Raw genomic sequence first — 18663 nt, forward strand, 5'->3', positions numbered from 1 at the left:
GGGTGAAAATCCTCAAGAGCGACCGGCGGCGACGGTAAAGCGCGACGCCGCCGCCGCTCGCGCATCAATTAACTTAATAACGTGATTATCGGAAATTCGCTCGAATCCTCGAGACACTCCCCCATAGGGAAGACGCAGTCCTTTTCCAGTACATTAACTTCCGGAAAGAAGATCCGGAGCGATTCGATTTCTTCTCGTTCGCCGATCATTAGACTCCTTAACTCCATCTACTTAAAGTCACCCCGCCCCGTCTCGTTAAGCTGCTTACACCCGTCGCTACAGGCGATGTTCTCGCGTTTGCATGTAACCGAGCGAAGGAAATTCATTACACTATTCGCGATACGACGAAGGGCTGTAGAACGGCATCGAACCGGCGAATACAGGATTATTACGTCGGCGACGAAAAAATTGCGCATTTACTGAATTAATAAAACAGTGAGACACTTTTTTTTCTCACGACGTAATAAGTCCTACGTAAAAATTTTCTCGCTGCAGGCCAATTTAAGAGATTAAATTTCATGAATAATAATTAACAATTGTAAAAAGAACTTTTAGTCGACTGTCATAAAGTTTGCACGCGGGGGAATATGTATAAGTAAGATACACGCGCGGGTTAAACCCTTGCCCTTTTCTCTCGCCGATAAGTGACCCCATTATTTTCTCGATACGAGGAAGGGAAAGCTCGAATGTTATCCCCTCTCTCTCTCTTAATATCATCACCCGTAAATCTGCCTCTCGCATGCTGCAGCTCAAGGGAAATATTATTTCGCTTCGTTTGTTTGTCGATCAGCGAAGCATAAATCATACTGCTGTTTCAATGCAGCAGGTTATTTGAGATTTCTCGAATCACGATAGCCAGGTTTGAGAGATGACTCACCGCTTTTCATACCTTTTATTAATCGTTAAGCGATTAATTCCGTTGGAATTTCTTTCATTACACAGAAAAAAATGTTGAACAAAACTTAAGTTAACGCATTCGTTGTTTCGTATATACGCAACAATCTATAATCTTCTTATAAGAATTTTAACATTTTATTTCAACTTCTTTCTTGATTGAACTATATAAAATTATGTTATTCAAGCGATATAATTTTATCTCAAGATTTCCACGTTGAAACTTTATTTTCAAATAAAGAATATTCCTTTTTTTTGTATATATCCATAAACAAAATCATACGCGACTTAATAAAATTATATCGAACTTAATTCTCTATTATATTTTCATCAGATTTTTTTGTATCGTTTTAATACCCGGCTGTTACAAAAAAGGGAATGTCAAACGTATTCTCGGTTCTTATGGATGCTCGAATAATGTGAACAAACGGCGTGGATCTCAATGTTTTTATTGATACGTTTTACAATATTCGTGGATATAATTTCTTGACAAGGCTCTTTATAACGAGGCCCTTTTTTTCGAGTTAACAATCTTGAGCGAGCGTCGAGAAAATGCGCGTCCGCTTTTTACATTCAGAGATATATAACATTTATAACACGCACTTATGACATTTATCAACGTGGGGGTTCGTGTAACGTAATCCGCAAAAGCACGAATCGAAACTGCGAAAACTACCGACGGGCGGCAGAGTCAACGGATTTATAATGATCGGAAGCGTAGTGGAATCCTCTGCTTTGCGCCTGCAACTACCTGCAACTCTCGTCGCGTTACACGGGGTTATCGATTCGGATATGCTTTCTGACCAAACGCGAGTAACCGTCCTTTTTTTTCCTTTTGTCGACAAAGAAACAGAGAGATAGAATGTAAAAGTTTAATGCATACGCGTTTGCGGCGGAATTGTTAACACTAATCCCTCCAACGTTTTTTCCACCACTTAATTCCTCCAACCATGCACTTTCGCCTGCCTCTGAGCCATAATAGTGGAATGTCAAATTTTTTTTTAACGACAAAAATATTTTAAATACGCTTAAGGGGATGCTAAAGCCGTCTGTAATACCGGTTTTTTTCTTAACGCATATCTTTTTATTGGCTTTATGGATTTAAAAATCTTTCTCCAAAGTTAAAGTACGTATCAAAATCTAGGTCATGGTGGTCGAATTTATATCGAAAACAAAAAAGAAATTAATATTTTTTGTTAATTTTCGGTATACACGACGACAATATTTGCTTTGTACAAAAATTTCACAATAAATATCCACAAAATTAGACCGGCATGATCTAGGGACAACATGTAAGAACAATATCGTGCAATTGGAACTAAGAATAAAAGCCTACAAAAAAAGATTAATTACAATGAATGCAATATAACCTATAACCTTGTCTATCCTTGTCTATTGTCATTGTCTATACAAGGACAGATATAGAATTTGGTCGGTAATACACAGACGGCTTTAGGATCTCCTTTACACAAAAATACATTTCTCACTTACACACAACACTGACGTAATCCTCCAACCATGCACTTTCGTGTCCCAACGCGATTTTGATTGTTTGTCGTTTCGAGAACAAATGAGTTATGGCTCTGAAATTTCTGCCTGATGTTCCTTACTGCAACAACTTTTTTTAAGGATGGAGTGGTGGGATTATCTCACGATCGTTGGTTTCCCGGAACGAACGACCGTTAGAAATGCGTGGGACACGAAAGTGCATAGTTGGAGGGATTAGGATTAAAGGATCGGGAATAACATGCGCTCGGCTGTATTTGCCAGGTGACATCAAACATCGAATATTTTATAGACCGTAAAGTATTCGTCGTTTTAAACCAGGGGGGGAGAGCGAGAGCAAAGTCGTGCCAATCAGCTTGATGCCAATCATCGTCATCGGTGAATTTATGTCTGCAACACAGTAAACAACATTTAAATGTGTAAAACACAAAACGTGTCCCTACAAATTGCACTAAATTTTTCCACTCTTTGCTAACTAAACTTTTCAATATTTATCCTCCGTCTTTCTATTTTTCGTTATTTGTCCGCGCGTTAAACGTGAATCCGGTATTCTCTTCGAAAAAACTCTGTTTAATGTCTTGTCACGCGTAAAACCGGGGGGGGGGGGGGGGGTCATAAAAAAATGCAATCGCTCAAAAGCCTCTTAAATATTCATTTTTCCTTTAAACCGCGGGATCGACCTCCAGAACTTTTATCGCTACCGGTTCGGAAACGTTTAAATAATTAGCAGGATTTTATCTCCGAATTTAACATTTCGACGGACTTTCTCGGGGGATTCTTCAGCTCCTTCGGTTCGGTTCACTGCAGTTCACTGTTCTCTGATCTCTCTCTCTCTCTCTCTCTCTCTCTCTCTCTCTCTCTCTTTCTCTCTCTCTCTCTCTCTAATTCCTGTAGGAGGTGGGAGGCTTCGAAAAGTAGGCCACTTCGTGAAACAAGCGGAAGACTTTTCTCGTTCGGGAAAGCAGAATCGAGGCCGGCCGGCGCGTACTTCGATCCTTCCCTTGTCTCTTCCTTGAGCTCGCTTCTCGGCTATCTCCCTTCTTCTTCCTCTTATCCGTCTTTTGATTTCTGGCTTCTTCCCAACGCCGTTGATCGACCTTCTCGTCATCGATCTGTGTGCCCCATCGTCGAATTTGCATATCTCTCGCCTTCATCTGCGCTCTCGTTAAATCGTTGTATGTAAAACACTGCATTTTGAATATTCGAACGTTGCAGTGCGTTCTTGCAAATAATCTTTTTTTTTAACCAGATTTTACACACATTATATTAAAGCGACATGTTTTTCTATCACCTACCTGCGAGATTTTTCAACAGACGTCCCAGTTCTCAAATAATCACGGATACGGTCAAAAGTAAATAATTAAAAAAATCGGCACGTTTTTTTTTATTTATTTAAGTTGGAGCGCAGCGTTATCTCAGTAGGTGATAACGCTCTACACATAAATCGGAGAAACAATAAACGGGAGAAAGAATTGCGTATCATATGAAAAAGTAAAAATACATAATATTTAAAATTGGAAATATGCTGGTAAGATAAGCTTATCCGTTTTTAATCTATTTAGTTTTTAAAAATCCCTGATGTATTGTGCCGCGGGACGAGATTATAAAATCAACTGAAAACACAAAGAAAATACAGGGAAATTTATTTCTTCGAAATTAATCTGAAATATCGCGTTCGTGTAATATTAAAATACTTTACGTGTAGAAACTGTGTGTAAATTATCTTCGCTATTTTCCACTACCTTTTTTGCAGAACTCTTTTATTATAAGACTCCGTTTTTCACCTTGGACATTTGTCAGAGTTCCAATTCATTTCCACTTTGCTCTATTTATTGAGATAAGGTCTGCGAAGCGTTTCTTTTGGCAGACATCCTGCGTACCATTTATGAAAATGTCAACTCCATATACATTTGGAAATCCTTGCCAAGCAATTCCCATTTATCACGGCGGCAGCGGCGACAACTTTTTTGGACATATCTGAAAATTACGGCACTCAGCGTTTATCCGTTCTTAAACTGAAACAGCGTGATAATCGATACCTGTCTGGGAGCTTCTCAAAAGCTAATTGTGCGAAACGATGAATGTGGAGTGGCGCGATTCTCGAGATAAGGTAAAAAAAGAACTATCGCTCCACATGCATTATAGTACTATAATTAGATTTATATTCATTTTAAATTAATTTATTCATTTAATGTGAGCGGGTTTTATGTTGCAAGAGGACGCCAATGTGCTATTTTTCCGCAGTATATCATTGTCAGAAAGGATATAATTATAGCCGCAAATGTGATAATAACACGAGAGATATTTTACAAATATTCGAGGTAAAATATCAAATTTTTCAAAGCACAAAGAGCAAAATTATCATTTTACAGACACAAAGGTAAAAATCGTGATGGAAAAGTCGTTTTTATTTATTGACCGTATTATATTTTTAGCTCATTTACAAGTAATAAAAGTCGCCGGTGGAATAGAAGCGCCTCGTTTGAAATTAGTTTCGCTTGAAACACTTTTCTCGAAGTCTATTAATAAATAATAATGCGGGGGATAATGACAATAAGCAGCTTTCGTAGTCGTCACGCCGTCGTGCAACGTGACCGATTCTAATCCCGCGGGGAATAGTTTAGGTGACTCCGTGTATTGACAGCAAATCGCTGGTATTGACGGCGCAAATAGAGTCGTTAATATCGGCACAGAGCTTAGCCGAGATCGAATCGGAACGACGGAGATATCGGATTACCATTACGTTGCTCACGGAATACATCTACTTGATTAAGATTTGTTTGCACTAGTCAACGAGCGGCCATTTTTACGAGCGTCCGAGAGCCGTCGTCGTCGTTCTCGAGCGGCGCCGTCGATTACCGGATCCGCTTATCCTTTTCTAAACGTCTCGTCCGTAAAATACGGCATTTTCGTCCGACTGCGCAGCCAAACAGCTTGGAACTGCCGTCCGCTTGTACGACACGGCCGCGTCGTGTCATTCTTGTGTCATTTCGCAGTTTATACGCGTCAGGATACATCCTCGGAATGACTGGACTCGAGTCATTTAACAATATCAAGTAAATGCATCTGATAACTATCAATAAAATATTTGAAAGATTAATTTTTATTATCTTTGTCTATTTAATTATTGTCACCTAATTACTGGACCGATTTAGAAGTGCGCACCCTTATTTACTCGAAAAGGTTGATGCAAATCATTTCGGGTCAAATCTACCTTGGCCCATCTGTTTAACGGACCGCGAAGCGAAGTTAAACTGATAATTTCAAGCGGTATTGATAATTCCGACCGGTTCAAACGAAACATGCTTATATAATCTCAAATTTGGGCCATTGTGGTGTAAACATTAAATATTATAGCGGATCAATTCAAATTAAATACCACGTTGCAGATCCTAATAGGCCCGTCATCACTGCGTTCGGGATGCAATAAATGCAACGCGTCGACATCGGTAACTTTTTTCCGCGTTTGTCCGTTCAGGGCGGAAGAAAGGGGTGAATAGAATAGGTGACCGTCGCGGGGGTAAGGGATCAAAGAGCAAACCGTCACAGTGCGAAACAACACACGGCACCGATAACAAAGAATGGTTAATCGAATTTCCGTCGAGCCGTCAATCTCCGGTAAAAGCATCGATCTGATTAAGGTTTGTTTGTCACTCGCGACGTGTCACAATGCGGTTTTCCGAGGAAGAGAAAAAAAGTACCTTCTTTTGACGCGCCACAAACGATGACAAGGCGATAACGAATCAGAAAGCGAATAGGACAGAATTTTGTTGACGTGACACCCCAATTTTCTTTTATGCGAAACAGAGATCTTACGTAGGTTGTAAAGAAACTTTGCTTGTAAATGTGGAGAAAAAATGTAGGCTAAATCAAAGAAGAATTGCGCGGAATAAAGAAGAACCCAGTTTGGATTTATCATTTGATCTTAACATAATCCCGAGCAAACAAGGAACAAAAAGAACTAGAAAATATAGTAATTCTTTTGTAATATTCTTTCTTTCTCTTGCTTGAAAAGATTATTGTCTCACTAAATGTGAATTCTATCCGTTTAATATTCCAATAATAAAGAAACAAATCGATCGCGACAAAGTAAACTTAAAATATTTTTTAAGTATCTTTAGAATTGTTCGTTATTGCATGAAAAAGTCATGTAAGACGAGAAGCGCAAGAATATTAGTTTATATCTATATTTTTACGTAATAGTTTCTTGCAGTCAATCCCTCTTTGCAGTTAATCTCTTAAAAAGTAGGTATTTATATGAGAAATTTTTGTGATTATTATTATGCTCGACCAGATTATCCTGCTACTGCCATTCACTCGAAGTATTCGCGCGATTTAAGGAATCGGCTTTAAATGCAAATTTTCCATTCCACTCCGCACTTGCTCCTAGCGTTTTTTTTTGTACTTAACATTAAGTAATGGCAATGCTTTGCGGTACAAGATTGCGTTCGTCGCTATATTTTTGCCCGCTCGCTTTTCCCTCCGTTTTATAACCCCTTTACCGATGTCCGTTTGTAGATGGGAACAGACGAAAATGGCAGTGAGGGTAAACTGGCTGTGAAAACGTCACCGTGTTAATGGCAATACACCACGCTGCGTCCAGGGAGAGGTCGGGGAAAGACCGGGGGGGGGGGGGGAGAGGGATGGAGGGAAGCGAGCAAGGGGAAAAAGAGGAAAATTTTGTTACGTATCCGCGTAGCCGTGCCGAGCTATGCCGAACCCGTAAGCCCGGTAAGTAAATCGAGTAACGTCGTTAAGTGCCGGCACGATTCCGTTCGTCATCTTCCGAAGAAAATTACACATTGCTTCGGGAAAGGGCAGAACGCGCGCGGAGATAACGACGATGTCGTGATATATCTCCTGAGGATCTCCCTGATTCTCACCATCAGGATCCACCGATTAATCCTCGAAATTCAATTTCACTTTTCCATATCCTTAATATCGTCCTTGATCTTTCTTTTTTGTCATTACTCGCTTAAAAGCCGTCGGATTTTTACATTACCTTTTAATTTAACTTTTTGAAAGCAGGAAGCAAAGATAGGGCAGCGTCGAAAGGCAAGAAATATTTTCCAAATAATTAAATTACTTACTAAAATAAGTAAAAGAAACACGGGTTTAAACGTTTTTTGAATAGCGGGCCGATATTTCGAGAGATAAAAATTGGAGGTGAAAAAGAATATATATATTGAGGTCCTTTGCGCAAGGAGCAATCGCAATATTCGCAACAGTTTATTCGCCAAAGTTTATGATTGATATGAAATATCTCAAAAGGGAGCAGGTCGGTGTATTCTTTGAAAGCTTACGGTATTGGCAAAAAGAAAGATGGTTGTTTCTCACCTAAAGAAACCCCAAATAAATTCTTACCTAAAGATTATTGCCGGAGTTGGTAGCTCTCGTAGTCTTCGTTGGTGGTCCCAGCCGATTGTTCACTTCCGCCCGCGGCCGGCAATAAATGATCTTGCGGAAGGCTTTGCGGAAGTGATCGCTCAGGAAGGCGTAGAGGAAAGGGTTGATGCAGCTGTTGGTATAGGCGAGGACATGACTGACTATCTGGACCATGATCGTCGCCGTGGTAAGCGGAAACGCCTCCAGGGACTTGGTCACCAGTATCACCTGCAATGTGACGACAACGCGGACGACATCGTGGATGACGGAGTATCGAAAAAAAGGGAAAAGAAAAAGAAAAATCGGTTCCCTCCAGAGAGACAGGTCCTTTACCTGTATGGGGCACCAGCAGACGGCGAAGACGCCGACGACGACGAAGACGAGCCTGGTGGCCCGTCTCCTACCGCGTCGGCTCTCGGCGCTGTCGCGCGCGCTCCGCCACAGGCTGATCAGCATCGACATGTAAAAGATGCATATCAGCACCAGCGGCAGCACGTAGCTCGTCAGGAAGAAGGTCATCTGGAAGACGGTCCAGTCGTACTGCTCATCCAGGAAACGGCAGACCGTCAGATTTTCCGACTGCCCGTTCGGCTTCTGGAACACGTAGGTGACCTACGAATGCGCGATGCATCGGCGAACGACGAGCTGGATTCGCGAGGTCGTGGCGTCGGGGCGCCGCGCGCGGCTCGCTTACCTCGCCGTGAATTATGATCGCGGGCATGGACACTGCCAGGATCAACGCCCACATGATGCAGATCGCCTGGATGGCGTGATTCTCCGTCCTCCACGACATGGACGCGATCGGATGGACCACTGCTAGATATCTGCGAGCAATTTCCCCTCTCAGCGGATATTCGATTAAACATTACACACAGAAAAATATTATTCTACAGCCAAGGAAAGCAATTATTTATTTTATTTTATTTGTTTTAAGCAATAGTTTTTTTCAACAAAGAATATTTTCTTAATAACAGTTTTAAGATATACTTGGCACAAGTCTTAGAAGAGCTCATCACTTTGTGGTCAAAATAAGAATTTATTCTTCTTTCAAGAATATTATATATTTAAGTACATGCTTCTCTTCCGTAGACTGTACATAGTAAGTAAACCCTGTAAACCGCATTTCTCGTATTAATTGAATATCTTGTTTGAAGTACTGGTCTTGCTAACAATAAGATCTAGAATATGTTTTGACTAAATGTGATGCTTGTGATGACTTCATGGTAGATTTGCGGATATATAAAATTATCAAACACTTGGAACAAGCAATATTTACTTGCAGGTTGCAGAAGTTAATTCTCGTTTCGAGCGTCAGCATTTTAAAAATCAACCTGTAGATAAAAGGTCCCGCCTTTTTTGCTCTTGTATTCGCTTTAAGGGAGAAAAAAGTTAAGGCACGAGGGCTGAAAGGCGCCTGCTTTTGCGACTTAGTTTATTAGTATCGTTCTGAAAGTAGGATGCAGAAAATGGAAGATCGTTTAACGGCTCTTGCACGTGAATTTTTAACTTGATGTCGATGGACAAGATATTAACGAGGATGTGGGAGAGGGTTGCGAGCATTAATATTAGAATACCGCGGTAGTTTTTAATAAAAATGCCTCTTTTTTTATATCCTCTCGTTTAAACGATACAACGTCGATTTAATCACGAAACCGGCATCATTATTCAACATTGCATTATACATTATTCATCAAAACGACATATATGAGATTAACAACGCGACAGTTTGATCTCGCGATGCAAGATAATATGTTATCACAAGTAATATTAGCAATTCGTGTAAGGGCCTGAAAGGCGCCTGCTTTTGCGATGGTTTAGTATCGTTCTGAAAGTAGGATGCAGAAAATGGAAGATCGTTTAACGGCTATTGCACGTGAATTTTTAACTTGACGTCGACGGACAAGATATTAACGAGGATGTGGGAGAGGGTTGCGAGCATTAATATTAGAATACCGTGGTAGTTTTTTAATAAAAATGCCCTTTTTTATATCCTCTCGTTTAAACGATACAACGTCGATTTAATCACGAAACCGGCATCATATTATTCAACGTTGCATTATACATTATTCATCAAAACGACATATATGAGATTAACAACGCGGTAGTTTGATCTCGCGATGCAAGATAATATGTTATCACAAATAATATTAGCAATTCGTGTAATGGCATCTCGTGAAGCTGCATCTCCGCGACCGGAGATTGAATAATGAAAATTGAAGTCGCTAATTTAATCGAGTCCTCCGTTACCAGGGGAAACGTATACGGGCGCGTTCGCCAGATGAAATATCGCCGGCAGATATTGGAGCTAGGCGACGAATGTCTACAACGGTCTCTACGCTTGAAATTGGCACGTTCGAATTGCCTGAGATGAATGTATCAAACGGCGTGTATCCCGCGCGTAGTCTCGCAAAACCCGTAAGCATCGCGATTCAAAGCGCAACAATGAATCAAATGTCAAACGAAGAGCCCGGGGCGTTTTACAAAGCTTCAGGAAAGGTCCGTGCTGAAAGGCTGCGAGGGGCAACTCAGGATAAAGATAACAGGAAAGCTTCCGAGGATAAAGGACAACAATATAAGGAAACTATTGCACGCGCGATATATTTCTTTTTCGCCTTGTTATCATACATCACGGCGAGCGGAAAATTCATATTATCTCATCTTTTAGTCAAAATAAAACATATTCTTGGAATAATCCTTTAACCTATTTGCAACGGATATCTGCAATGTCAGGAGATCTGATTTTGACATAATTTTAATTAAAAAAAAAAGAATTATCTGGTAAAAATTGATGGCAAATTTATTTAATATCAAGATAAAATAAACACAGAAAAGTACACACTACCTGCAAGTAAATATTACTTGTTCCAAGTGTTTGATAATTTTATATATCCGCAAATCTACCATAAAGTCATCACAAGCATCACATTTACTCAAAATATATTCTAGATCTTATTGTTAGCAAGACCAGTACTTCAAACAAGATATTCAATTAATACGAGAAGTGCGGTTTACAGGGTTTACTTACCATGTACAGTCTACGGAAGAGAAGCATCATGTACTTAAATGTATAATATTCTTGAAAGAAGAATAAATTCTTGTTTTGATCACAAAGTGATGAGCTCTTCTAAAGACTTGTGCCAAGTATATCTTAAAACTGTTATTAAAAAATATTCTTTGTTGAAGAAAACTATTACTTAAAACAAATAAAATAAAATAAATAATTGCTTTCCTTGGCTGTAGAATGATATTTTTCTGTGTGTAATGTTTAATCGAATATCCGCTGAGAGAAAAGTAGGCAAAACAAAAATTTTTGAAAATGAAGCGCTCGCGTACGCTCGAATCGATTATTATTTCGCGTTACTCTGCTACACATAATTTCTATTGACAAAATTCGTAATCTATAATTTTTATTTTCTGTGAATCGCTCACGTTTATATCAAAATCAATTTTGATCAGTTAATTTAATAAAACGAGGCGAATGCTTTTACTTGTTGAATGACATACGTCGAAGGAAAGGAAAATAAAATTTAAACTGTTTACTACAGCATTTGCGTCTAAAAAAGCTGGAGCAAATATGTGACTAACAATAGCCATTCCCTAGGTGGATTTTACTGTTTTTCATAAAAAGATAATCTGCCGTTTGAGAGATTCTTCAAAAAGCATTTATATTTCTATAAAAGCATTTCGCATGCTTCAAATACACAAAGTCACCAACATATTACGAATTGTGTGTTGCGATTCTATTCGCTCTTGCATGATTGCAGTATTGATTCTGCCATGACAGCGAAAACAAGCAATATTTACGTAAAAATTTTTCTAACAAAGAAAAAAAAGTCAAAATACAGAAAATACCTTTGCCCCTCGTGTATTCTTATTTTAAAAGAGGACAAATGCTTCTGCATCTATCTTCCGCCAATAGCGAACGTCTCGCTTTATTCCGGGCTCGTATATCATTTTTGTTCCGTACTTGTTGATAGCCATTATTGTCTGCACGTCGATACATCTCTGGCGGGCCTTATCTCAATTTTTACGCGCGACTTACTCCTCTATCACAAACTGTTTCGCGACAAAGTCTAATTCTGAAAGTTCGCGTGCAGGCGAAGCGCTATGGCAGAGAACGCGGTCGATATCGTAAACAATGATCTTGGCATACCAACCTGTCGAGACTCATGAGGACCAGGGTGTACACGCTCGCATAAGCGGTGACAATGATCAGATACTGTACGGTCTTGCACCAGACGTTGCCGAACGGCCAGTACGGCAGGACGAAGTCGGTGGCCGTGAACGGTATACAAAATATAACGAACAGCAGATCGGCGACGGCAAGGTTGATAATGAGGATGTTCGTGGTCGACCTCATTCCGGGATTCGCCGCCACGACCACGACCACGAGCAAATTCCCGGCGAAACCGAGAATGCCGATTATACCGAAGAACAATGGCACCACCACAATTATGATGCTGTGCACCAGTTCGTAGTCGAACCCCAATTCCTGGGTATAAGACTTACAGGCCCCGACTTCGCCCGCGAGCGAGGTAAGCGAGCTGCAGTTGAGGAACGTATCGTTCGCGTTAGTCGCGTTCGCCACTTCCGGCCTCATGTTCGAATCTGTGGTCCTCGCGATTGACCCGCAATCTCGTTCGCGTTACCAGTTAAACTTGTTTAGGCCGGCTTAACCGAGTCGGTTGAAATAGGAACTCTGCGGTGATATATATTACAGCGATAATAAAGTCAACGTGGATCGCTTTAGGAGAATTCGCGGCCTCTGTCTGTGCCGAGGATACCGAGAGTATCCTTTCTTCTCGCGAAGCTCGTTTTCCTTACCGAATAGCATCGAGTGTTCGCAATTGTCGATTCGGTACATAGCTCGTCGTTTCTTTTTTTTTTACGGCATTATTTTTTACTTCAAATTTTTCTTCAAATTCTGAAAAACCTCAAGAATTGAAAGCTCCACTTTTCGTATGAGAGAACGTTAACACATATTATTATAATACGATATATTATTTTAATTCTGTCTTCGGTTTAAATTACTGAAAATGCACATAAAGTATCGGTCCCCCGCGATAATAATCTTGATAATAATTTCATTTATTCATTTGGCTGCGTATGAAGGCGTAAACAGCGCGATGCTTATTGACGTTTTATCGAACACCGCGAACCAAATTGAGGAACGCCGCGCTAAGAACTTCGATCGACGCAGCGGATCAACACGGCGATACGATAATCGATCTCTAAATATATAACTTGGGTCATAAACTTTCCAACATTTGTTTACCGCCGCACGATTGAACTTGACAAACAAAAGTTCGCGCAAATCACGCCGTGCACTTCGTCCGCAAGTGCGCTGACCAACTTCTTCGAATAAAATGATCGTAACAAGTACATTATATTCCGCCTTGATAGAGTGTCATTTATCTCATTGAAAATAAACGTTTGGCAACCGACATTGTGAGCTAATTTAAAATAGTCTCTAACTGTCTTGTGTTTTCAGTTCCATATGTTGGCGCACGTTAAAGAAGCGCGACTTTACATCAAACATTCAAAGCTCTGTAAGCCACAATTGCACTGAATATTTCGAACGAATGTTAAAATAACACAAAATTACGATAATCGAGTTTTTAAATTGCAGTAGGCATCACGCCTCGCGTTTCATATATTCGCCGCTTACCGCCAAATGAGAAGTTGAATTGACGAATTGAAGTTCGCACTCACATCTCGTCCACTCGTTCTTTAATAAAACAAGCCGTTTCTTGGAACGATTTCGTCATTTTTAACAACACGCACGTAACTATCTGGAAAACAATCTTAAAAATTCGTTTTTCATCATCGATTGCTAAAACGAAGCGCTGAAAAACGCGGCAAAACAAAATCGAAAATTCGCGGTTTGGCAATTCGCGCCTCGACACTTTCGACAAATATCTTCAATTGAAGAATAGCTTCACCATTGAAAATGGCACTTCTAGCGAAGTTGATTGATAAAGACGTTGGTAGCGTATTGGCCGAGTCGCGGGATGTATCCGCGTACCATCGCCCACCAGCTGGCGATAAACCACTGCTAGCTCCGGGGGTGGTTTTGTACTGAGGATCTCCGATGGTCGACAGTGCGGCGCGGCCAGGAATGGATGGGGCTAGATACGCGCGAACGAAACGGGGGAAATTCGCGGCGCCATCTGCTACGCGTGTCGATGTCCCGAAATAGGGATGCTTACACACAAAAAAATATATACATAATTAAGTACATATAATACAATGTAAAAAGATACTTATTTTATAGACAGAGGATTTTAGATAATTAGAGCAAACCGAGGACGATCATTAAGAATTAACTATCACAGTTCTAAATGTAAAATATGTAAATAGATACTCCATTTTTTTTATTTAAAACACTAATTTATTTCTATTGTTCCTATTACTTAATTATTTATTTCCGACTTTTGTTGATCAGTTTGCTCTTTCTTTCACCAAATATTAGATGTTAATTATATTATTATGCTAATTGAAATTATGCATTTTTATGCCTATTTTTTTCAAGTTTATTAAATATTACTTTGACACTACGCGGTAGTTAAATGAATAAAATATTCTTTAATTATGGTAGAATTAACAAATAATAACACACACACATCATATACAATGTTAAATTTAAATGTTAGATTTCTTAGTTAGTTTCTCGTTAGTCTTCGTTTTTAAAGAAATGTGTTTATAATTTGGCGAAACAATTTTTATCGCTCAATTTGTTTTTTCTGTAATTGTATATGTCACCGAGTCTAATATATCACCAATTTATTTTTATTCTTTTCGCAATATACAAGATGAGCCTTACACGTGTGTAATACGTTTTAGTTGATCAGAGAAGGGAGAGATAAAACAAACGATTATTTGACATATAACAGAACGGACGGAGTATATCCACTATAGACGAGGGTTAAAATGTAATCATTCGCTGTATAAATGCCAAAGCACTCAAGACCTAAATTCCGAATCATTATAGACATTTTCGCAGATTTACTAATTAGTTAAGACGTATACTAATAATATTACTTTAATAATTACAATTATTATTATAACAATGTATAAAATGTATAAAAAGCTTGGACCCGTTATACGATAATTTATTCTTTATAGAATTTTAGAGATAGCGAAGATAATTATCTTCTTATCACAAACTTGAAACTGTAGTCTAATTAAGTTTCAACAAATAAAAGAGCTAAGGCAAATTTGATTTACTCCTTACTTAAACCTAAATAAAATTTATCTTTATTTTAATCAGTATTTTCTAGAATTTTAATTATTATTAATAAATAACAATCTATATATATCTTATTAGAAAGTAATTTGACAAAGTTTCGAGTTTTTTAATGTTATTTCGAAATTTTGTTTATATAGATTATTATCAGTTAATTTAATATATAGGGGAGACTGGGGCTATGTATCCACACTTTACGCTTTTTTCAAGTTTACTAAAAAACTAATAAAGATATTTGGCTAAAATTTTAATGGTATAACCTTTTAACCTTGCTATTAAAAAAAAAAAACATAATTAGAATCGTTGATCTTTTAACATTTTAAAGAGGCGAATTTTTTAAGTGGACAAGTCAAGCGTAGACAGATAGCCCCATATGCGGGGCTATTTGTCCACATTCGAGGGGCTCTCTGTCCACATAATAAAAAACACATTATTTATATTAATTTTTATACTTATTTATAATATTATTTATTATTAATACATAATATAATATTGAAGAAACTGCCTAGTCGTTGGAGTCAGAGTAGTAAGCACTTTGTGTAGATTTTTTGACAAGTTTCCTGCGTAGAGCTGACTTTTCTCTATATACAGTGGCATCAAACTGATTTTGAGTCCGTTGCAAAATCAATGTAATGAGTTTCTTTTGTCCCCTCAATTTTTTAATTTTTTTTTATTTGGGGCCTTTACTTTATCCTCGGCAGCGTTTGAAATAGAAAATATTCAATAATTTAAGACAAACTTATATATTTAACTTGACGTGTATTTTAAAAATAAAAATTTGGTAACGATTCTTGAATCGCAAGATCAAGTAGTTGCTCGTAGGTCACTTTTTTACGGTAGCGAGTGAGAGTCCGAACATTTATTCCAAAGTCTAACGCTGTTTTTACGAAAAAATTCTCTTTCAATTTTTATTCTTTTAATCGCTCTAAATATAATTTTATTGGATATATGTCTACCTTATCCGTCTTAAGGAAAGTCTTTCTTTTGTAGTTACGCACCATTATCTATTTATAAAAGAACAATTTGTTATTGAAGTGTGGACACATTGCCCTATCAAAAATAGGACAGATAGCCCCGATCACGTTTTTCAGTTTTTAACATGTTGCCAATTTTAGATAATGCGGAATTAAGATTTGACGCTTCTCATACACCTGGTAACTATATATTAATTGATAATATTATGAATTGCTTACTTTAATTTGAGTTAAACTACTGTCGCATAGCAAATAAATACTTAAATGTGTTATGTAAGAATCAGCTGTTAAATGGTATACCGAATGAACTGGATGGCGAATTCTTGAAATGTAAAACATGTATAGAAAATAAAATGCACAATGTACCGTTTAAAGATAACAGATATAGAGCGAAAGAAATATTAGAGATAGTTCACACTGATGTTTGTGGACCGTTTCGAACAACGGGATTTAGAGGTGAAAAGGGTTTTATAGCATTTATCGATGATTATAGCAAAATTGCGAGAGCATACACCATAAAATCTAAAGCTGAAGTTAGTGAGTGCATTAAAGATTACATTAACGAATGTGAAAATTTAACCGAAAAAAGAGTAAAATATTTAAGATGTGATAACGGAAAAGAATTTTTAAATAAGAAAGTTTTTGGATTTGCAAAGAGTAAAGGGATCGTAATTTCGCCGTATCCCGCATATGTACATGAATTAAATGGTGTTGCGGAAAGATTTAATAGATCGATAATGGACATGTCGCGTTGCTTATTAGATGAAGCACAAGTAGATAAAAAATATTGGCCGGAAGTAGTTCATGCGGCAACTTATTTAAAAAATCGCACGTTAACTAATACAATTGAGAAGAAAATACCATATGAAATATTTTTTGGAAAAAGACCGGATGTATCACATTTAAAATTATATGGGAGTAAAGTGTTTGTTAGAAAGCCGGAACAAAAAAGAACGTCAAAATGGGATAAAAAGGCGGAAGAAGGAATTTTACTCGGGTATAGTGAAAATGGTTATCGAGTATTAATAAATAATAAAGTGTTCGTAGCTAGACACGTTGAGGTTATAGAAGAAACGGAAAAATGTATCGGATTAGATAGTGAAGAGTCAGATGTAGGTACTAGTTCGGAAAATGAGAGCAAGTCTGATAGCGAAGAATCTTTAGATGAAACGTTTGAAAGTCCAATAAATGATAAATTAAAAATTAAAGAAAATAAAGATCAACTTAAAATCCCGAGAAGATCAGAAAGAATTAGAAGCTGTCCTGATCGTTATGACGAGTATAAAGTGAAAAATAGAAATAGTGTCGCAAATTATTGTAGAACAGATACTCCTGTTACATTTGAGGAGGCGATTCAATCCAACGACAGCAAAAAGTGGATAGAAGCAATGGATGCGTAATCACAGAACATTAGCATATGATTATAAATGACTTTGATATGTAAAGAAGTATAATGTACAACATAATTATGTTTAAATAAATTTATCTTGTAGGAGAGGCAAGGCCAATACATTAATTTATAATTTCGTGTCACCAGTCGATGGACCGACTTGGAATGAATACCGTAATGCAATTGTCGACACAAATAAGATGTACCCCTTATATGATGCCATATATTTTCCTTTTATGGTTTACGTCCAACACAAAATACTATACAGAATTTGCGTTTGGCTTAGACATTTCCTCCCAGCTTTAATTATAGATGCTATAAGGATCTGTACAAATCGTAGCCCAAGGTATCATCACGTAAATTTAAATGTCGTTTCTCTTACTTGAAGCACATATTACATAGTTTGTATCGAAACTAAATAAAATTTTATCTATAATATGAAAAATTATAATGGTTTTATATGCATTTCAGAATGTGGAAGTTATGTAAGAAGGTCGACAAATTTTCCAACGCGACTCAACCGTTTCGCACAAATGAATGGAGTTTTTCAACTGACAATGTTCAAGAGATGTGGAGTCATCTGAGTAGTGAAGATCAGAAGATATTTCAATTCAGTATGGTCGGATTTGACTGGAAAAAATATTTATTTGACCATTATATGGGCATACGTCTCTATCTTCTAAATGAAGATAACAGTACTTTAGAAATTAGTCGTATCAAGTATAAAAGGTAACAGATATTTTTTTAATGATTTTTGAATGATTTTGTTAGGTTAAGTTAATTTTTATTAATAAAAAAAATTCTTTAATTTTAGACTTTATTGGATACACCAAATACTTAAAATTGTTTTTGCCTTTGCCGTTCTTTGGATTGTCTGGCTCGTATTTACAATTATATGTACATAATTTTTACACGTTTGTTTTATATGTATGTTTCATATGTATTAGTTTTCTTTATATTGAACACATCTACTTCAAGGAATTTCTTTCTAATGTTGCATGTATATCTTGCCAAATATATAACTCAAAGTAACTTTTATACTAGTTTAGTTATTGTCAATTGTTTGCTAAAAAGTTATTAACAGATAAATTAAGAATTTAGACCGTCATGCTATACAATCAAATTAGAATAAAATGTCATTTACAGTCAGAGCTTGGATCTTAGTAGCCTAATATTATTTCTGTGTGTATACATACACATATTTTCCAAGCTTTTGTTAGTAAAATCTCTTCTCTCTTTGCAATAAATTCTTTACATAGTTATTTAGA

General features: G+C 37.6%; 1 protein-coding gene and 1 long non-coding RNA gene across 6 annotated transcripts in view; one reads left to right on the plus strand and one right to left on the minus strand.

Moving 5' to 3' along the window:
• The window catches only part of LOC139821702 (uncharacterized), a 33171-nt gene extending 15165 nt beyond the window's left edge, over window positions 1-18006 (plus strand). For both annotated transcript variants that reach the window (XR_011734317.1, XR_011734316.1), the window contains 2 exons: window positions 17499-17741; window positions 17867-18006. This is a non-coding gene — a long non-coding RNA (uncharacterized lncRNA). The remainder of the gene's footprint in view (window positions 1-17498; window positions 17742-17866) is intronic.
• On the minus strand, window positions 1328-14233 carry Asta-r1 (allatostatin A receptor 1). Of its 4 annotated transcripts, XM_071792950.1 has the most exons (7): window positions 13728-14226; window positions 13454-13577; window positions 11943-12484; window positions 8480-8609; window positions 8119-8397; window positions 7765-8013; window positions 1328-2790 (listed from the first exon to the last, which is right to left on the minus strand). In XM_071792950.1, the coding sequence occupies exons 3-6, from the start codon at window positions 12383-12385 to the stop codon at window positions 7765-7767; spliced, it is 1101 nt and encodes a 366-aa protein (XP_071649051.1). In that variant the 5' UTR covers window positions 12386-12484; window positions 13454-13577; window positions 13728-14226; the 3' UTR covers window positions 1328-2790. The 4 variants fall into 4 exon arrangements, with proteins under 4 accessions (XP_071649051.1, XP_071649052.1, XP_071649050.1 ...); XM_071792951.1 differs by having other exon boundaries at window positions 8119-8379; window positions 11943-13332; window positions 13454-14233; XM_071792949.1 differs by having other exon boundaries at window positions 13454-14226.
• Window positions 18007-18663: the final 657 nt, after the last annotated feature.

This window comes from Temnothorax longispinosus, chromosome 11 (assembly GCF_030848805.1).
Source record: "Temnothorax longispinosus isolate EJ_2023e chromosome 11, Tlon_JGU_v1, whole genome shotgun sequence".
In the NCBI taxonomy this organism is placed as follows: domain Eukaryota; kingdom Metazoa; phylum Arthropoda; class Insecta; order Hymenoptera; family Formicidae; genus Temnothorax; species Temnothorax longispinosus.

Excerpts from the sequence above, each read along its gene's own strand:
- Asta-r1 (XM_071792950.1), bottom strand. The coding sequence starts at position 12,385 with ATGAGGCCGGAAGTGGCGAACGCGACTAACGCGAACGATACGTTCCTC. Across the intron at positions 8,398-8,479 it reads CGATCATAATTCACGGCGAG|GTCACCTACGTGTTCCAGAA; the intron begins GTAAGCGAGCCG and ends GCGCATTCGTAG. Across the intron at positions 8,014-8,118 it reads TCTGCTGGTGCCCCATACAG|GTGATACTGGTGACCAAGTC; the intron begins GTAAAGGACCTG and ends GTCACATTGCAG.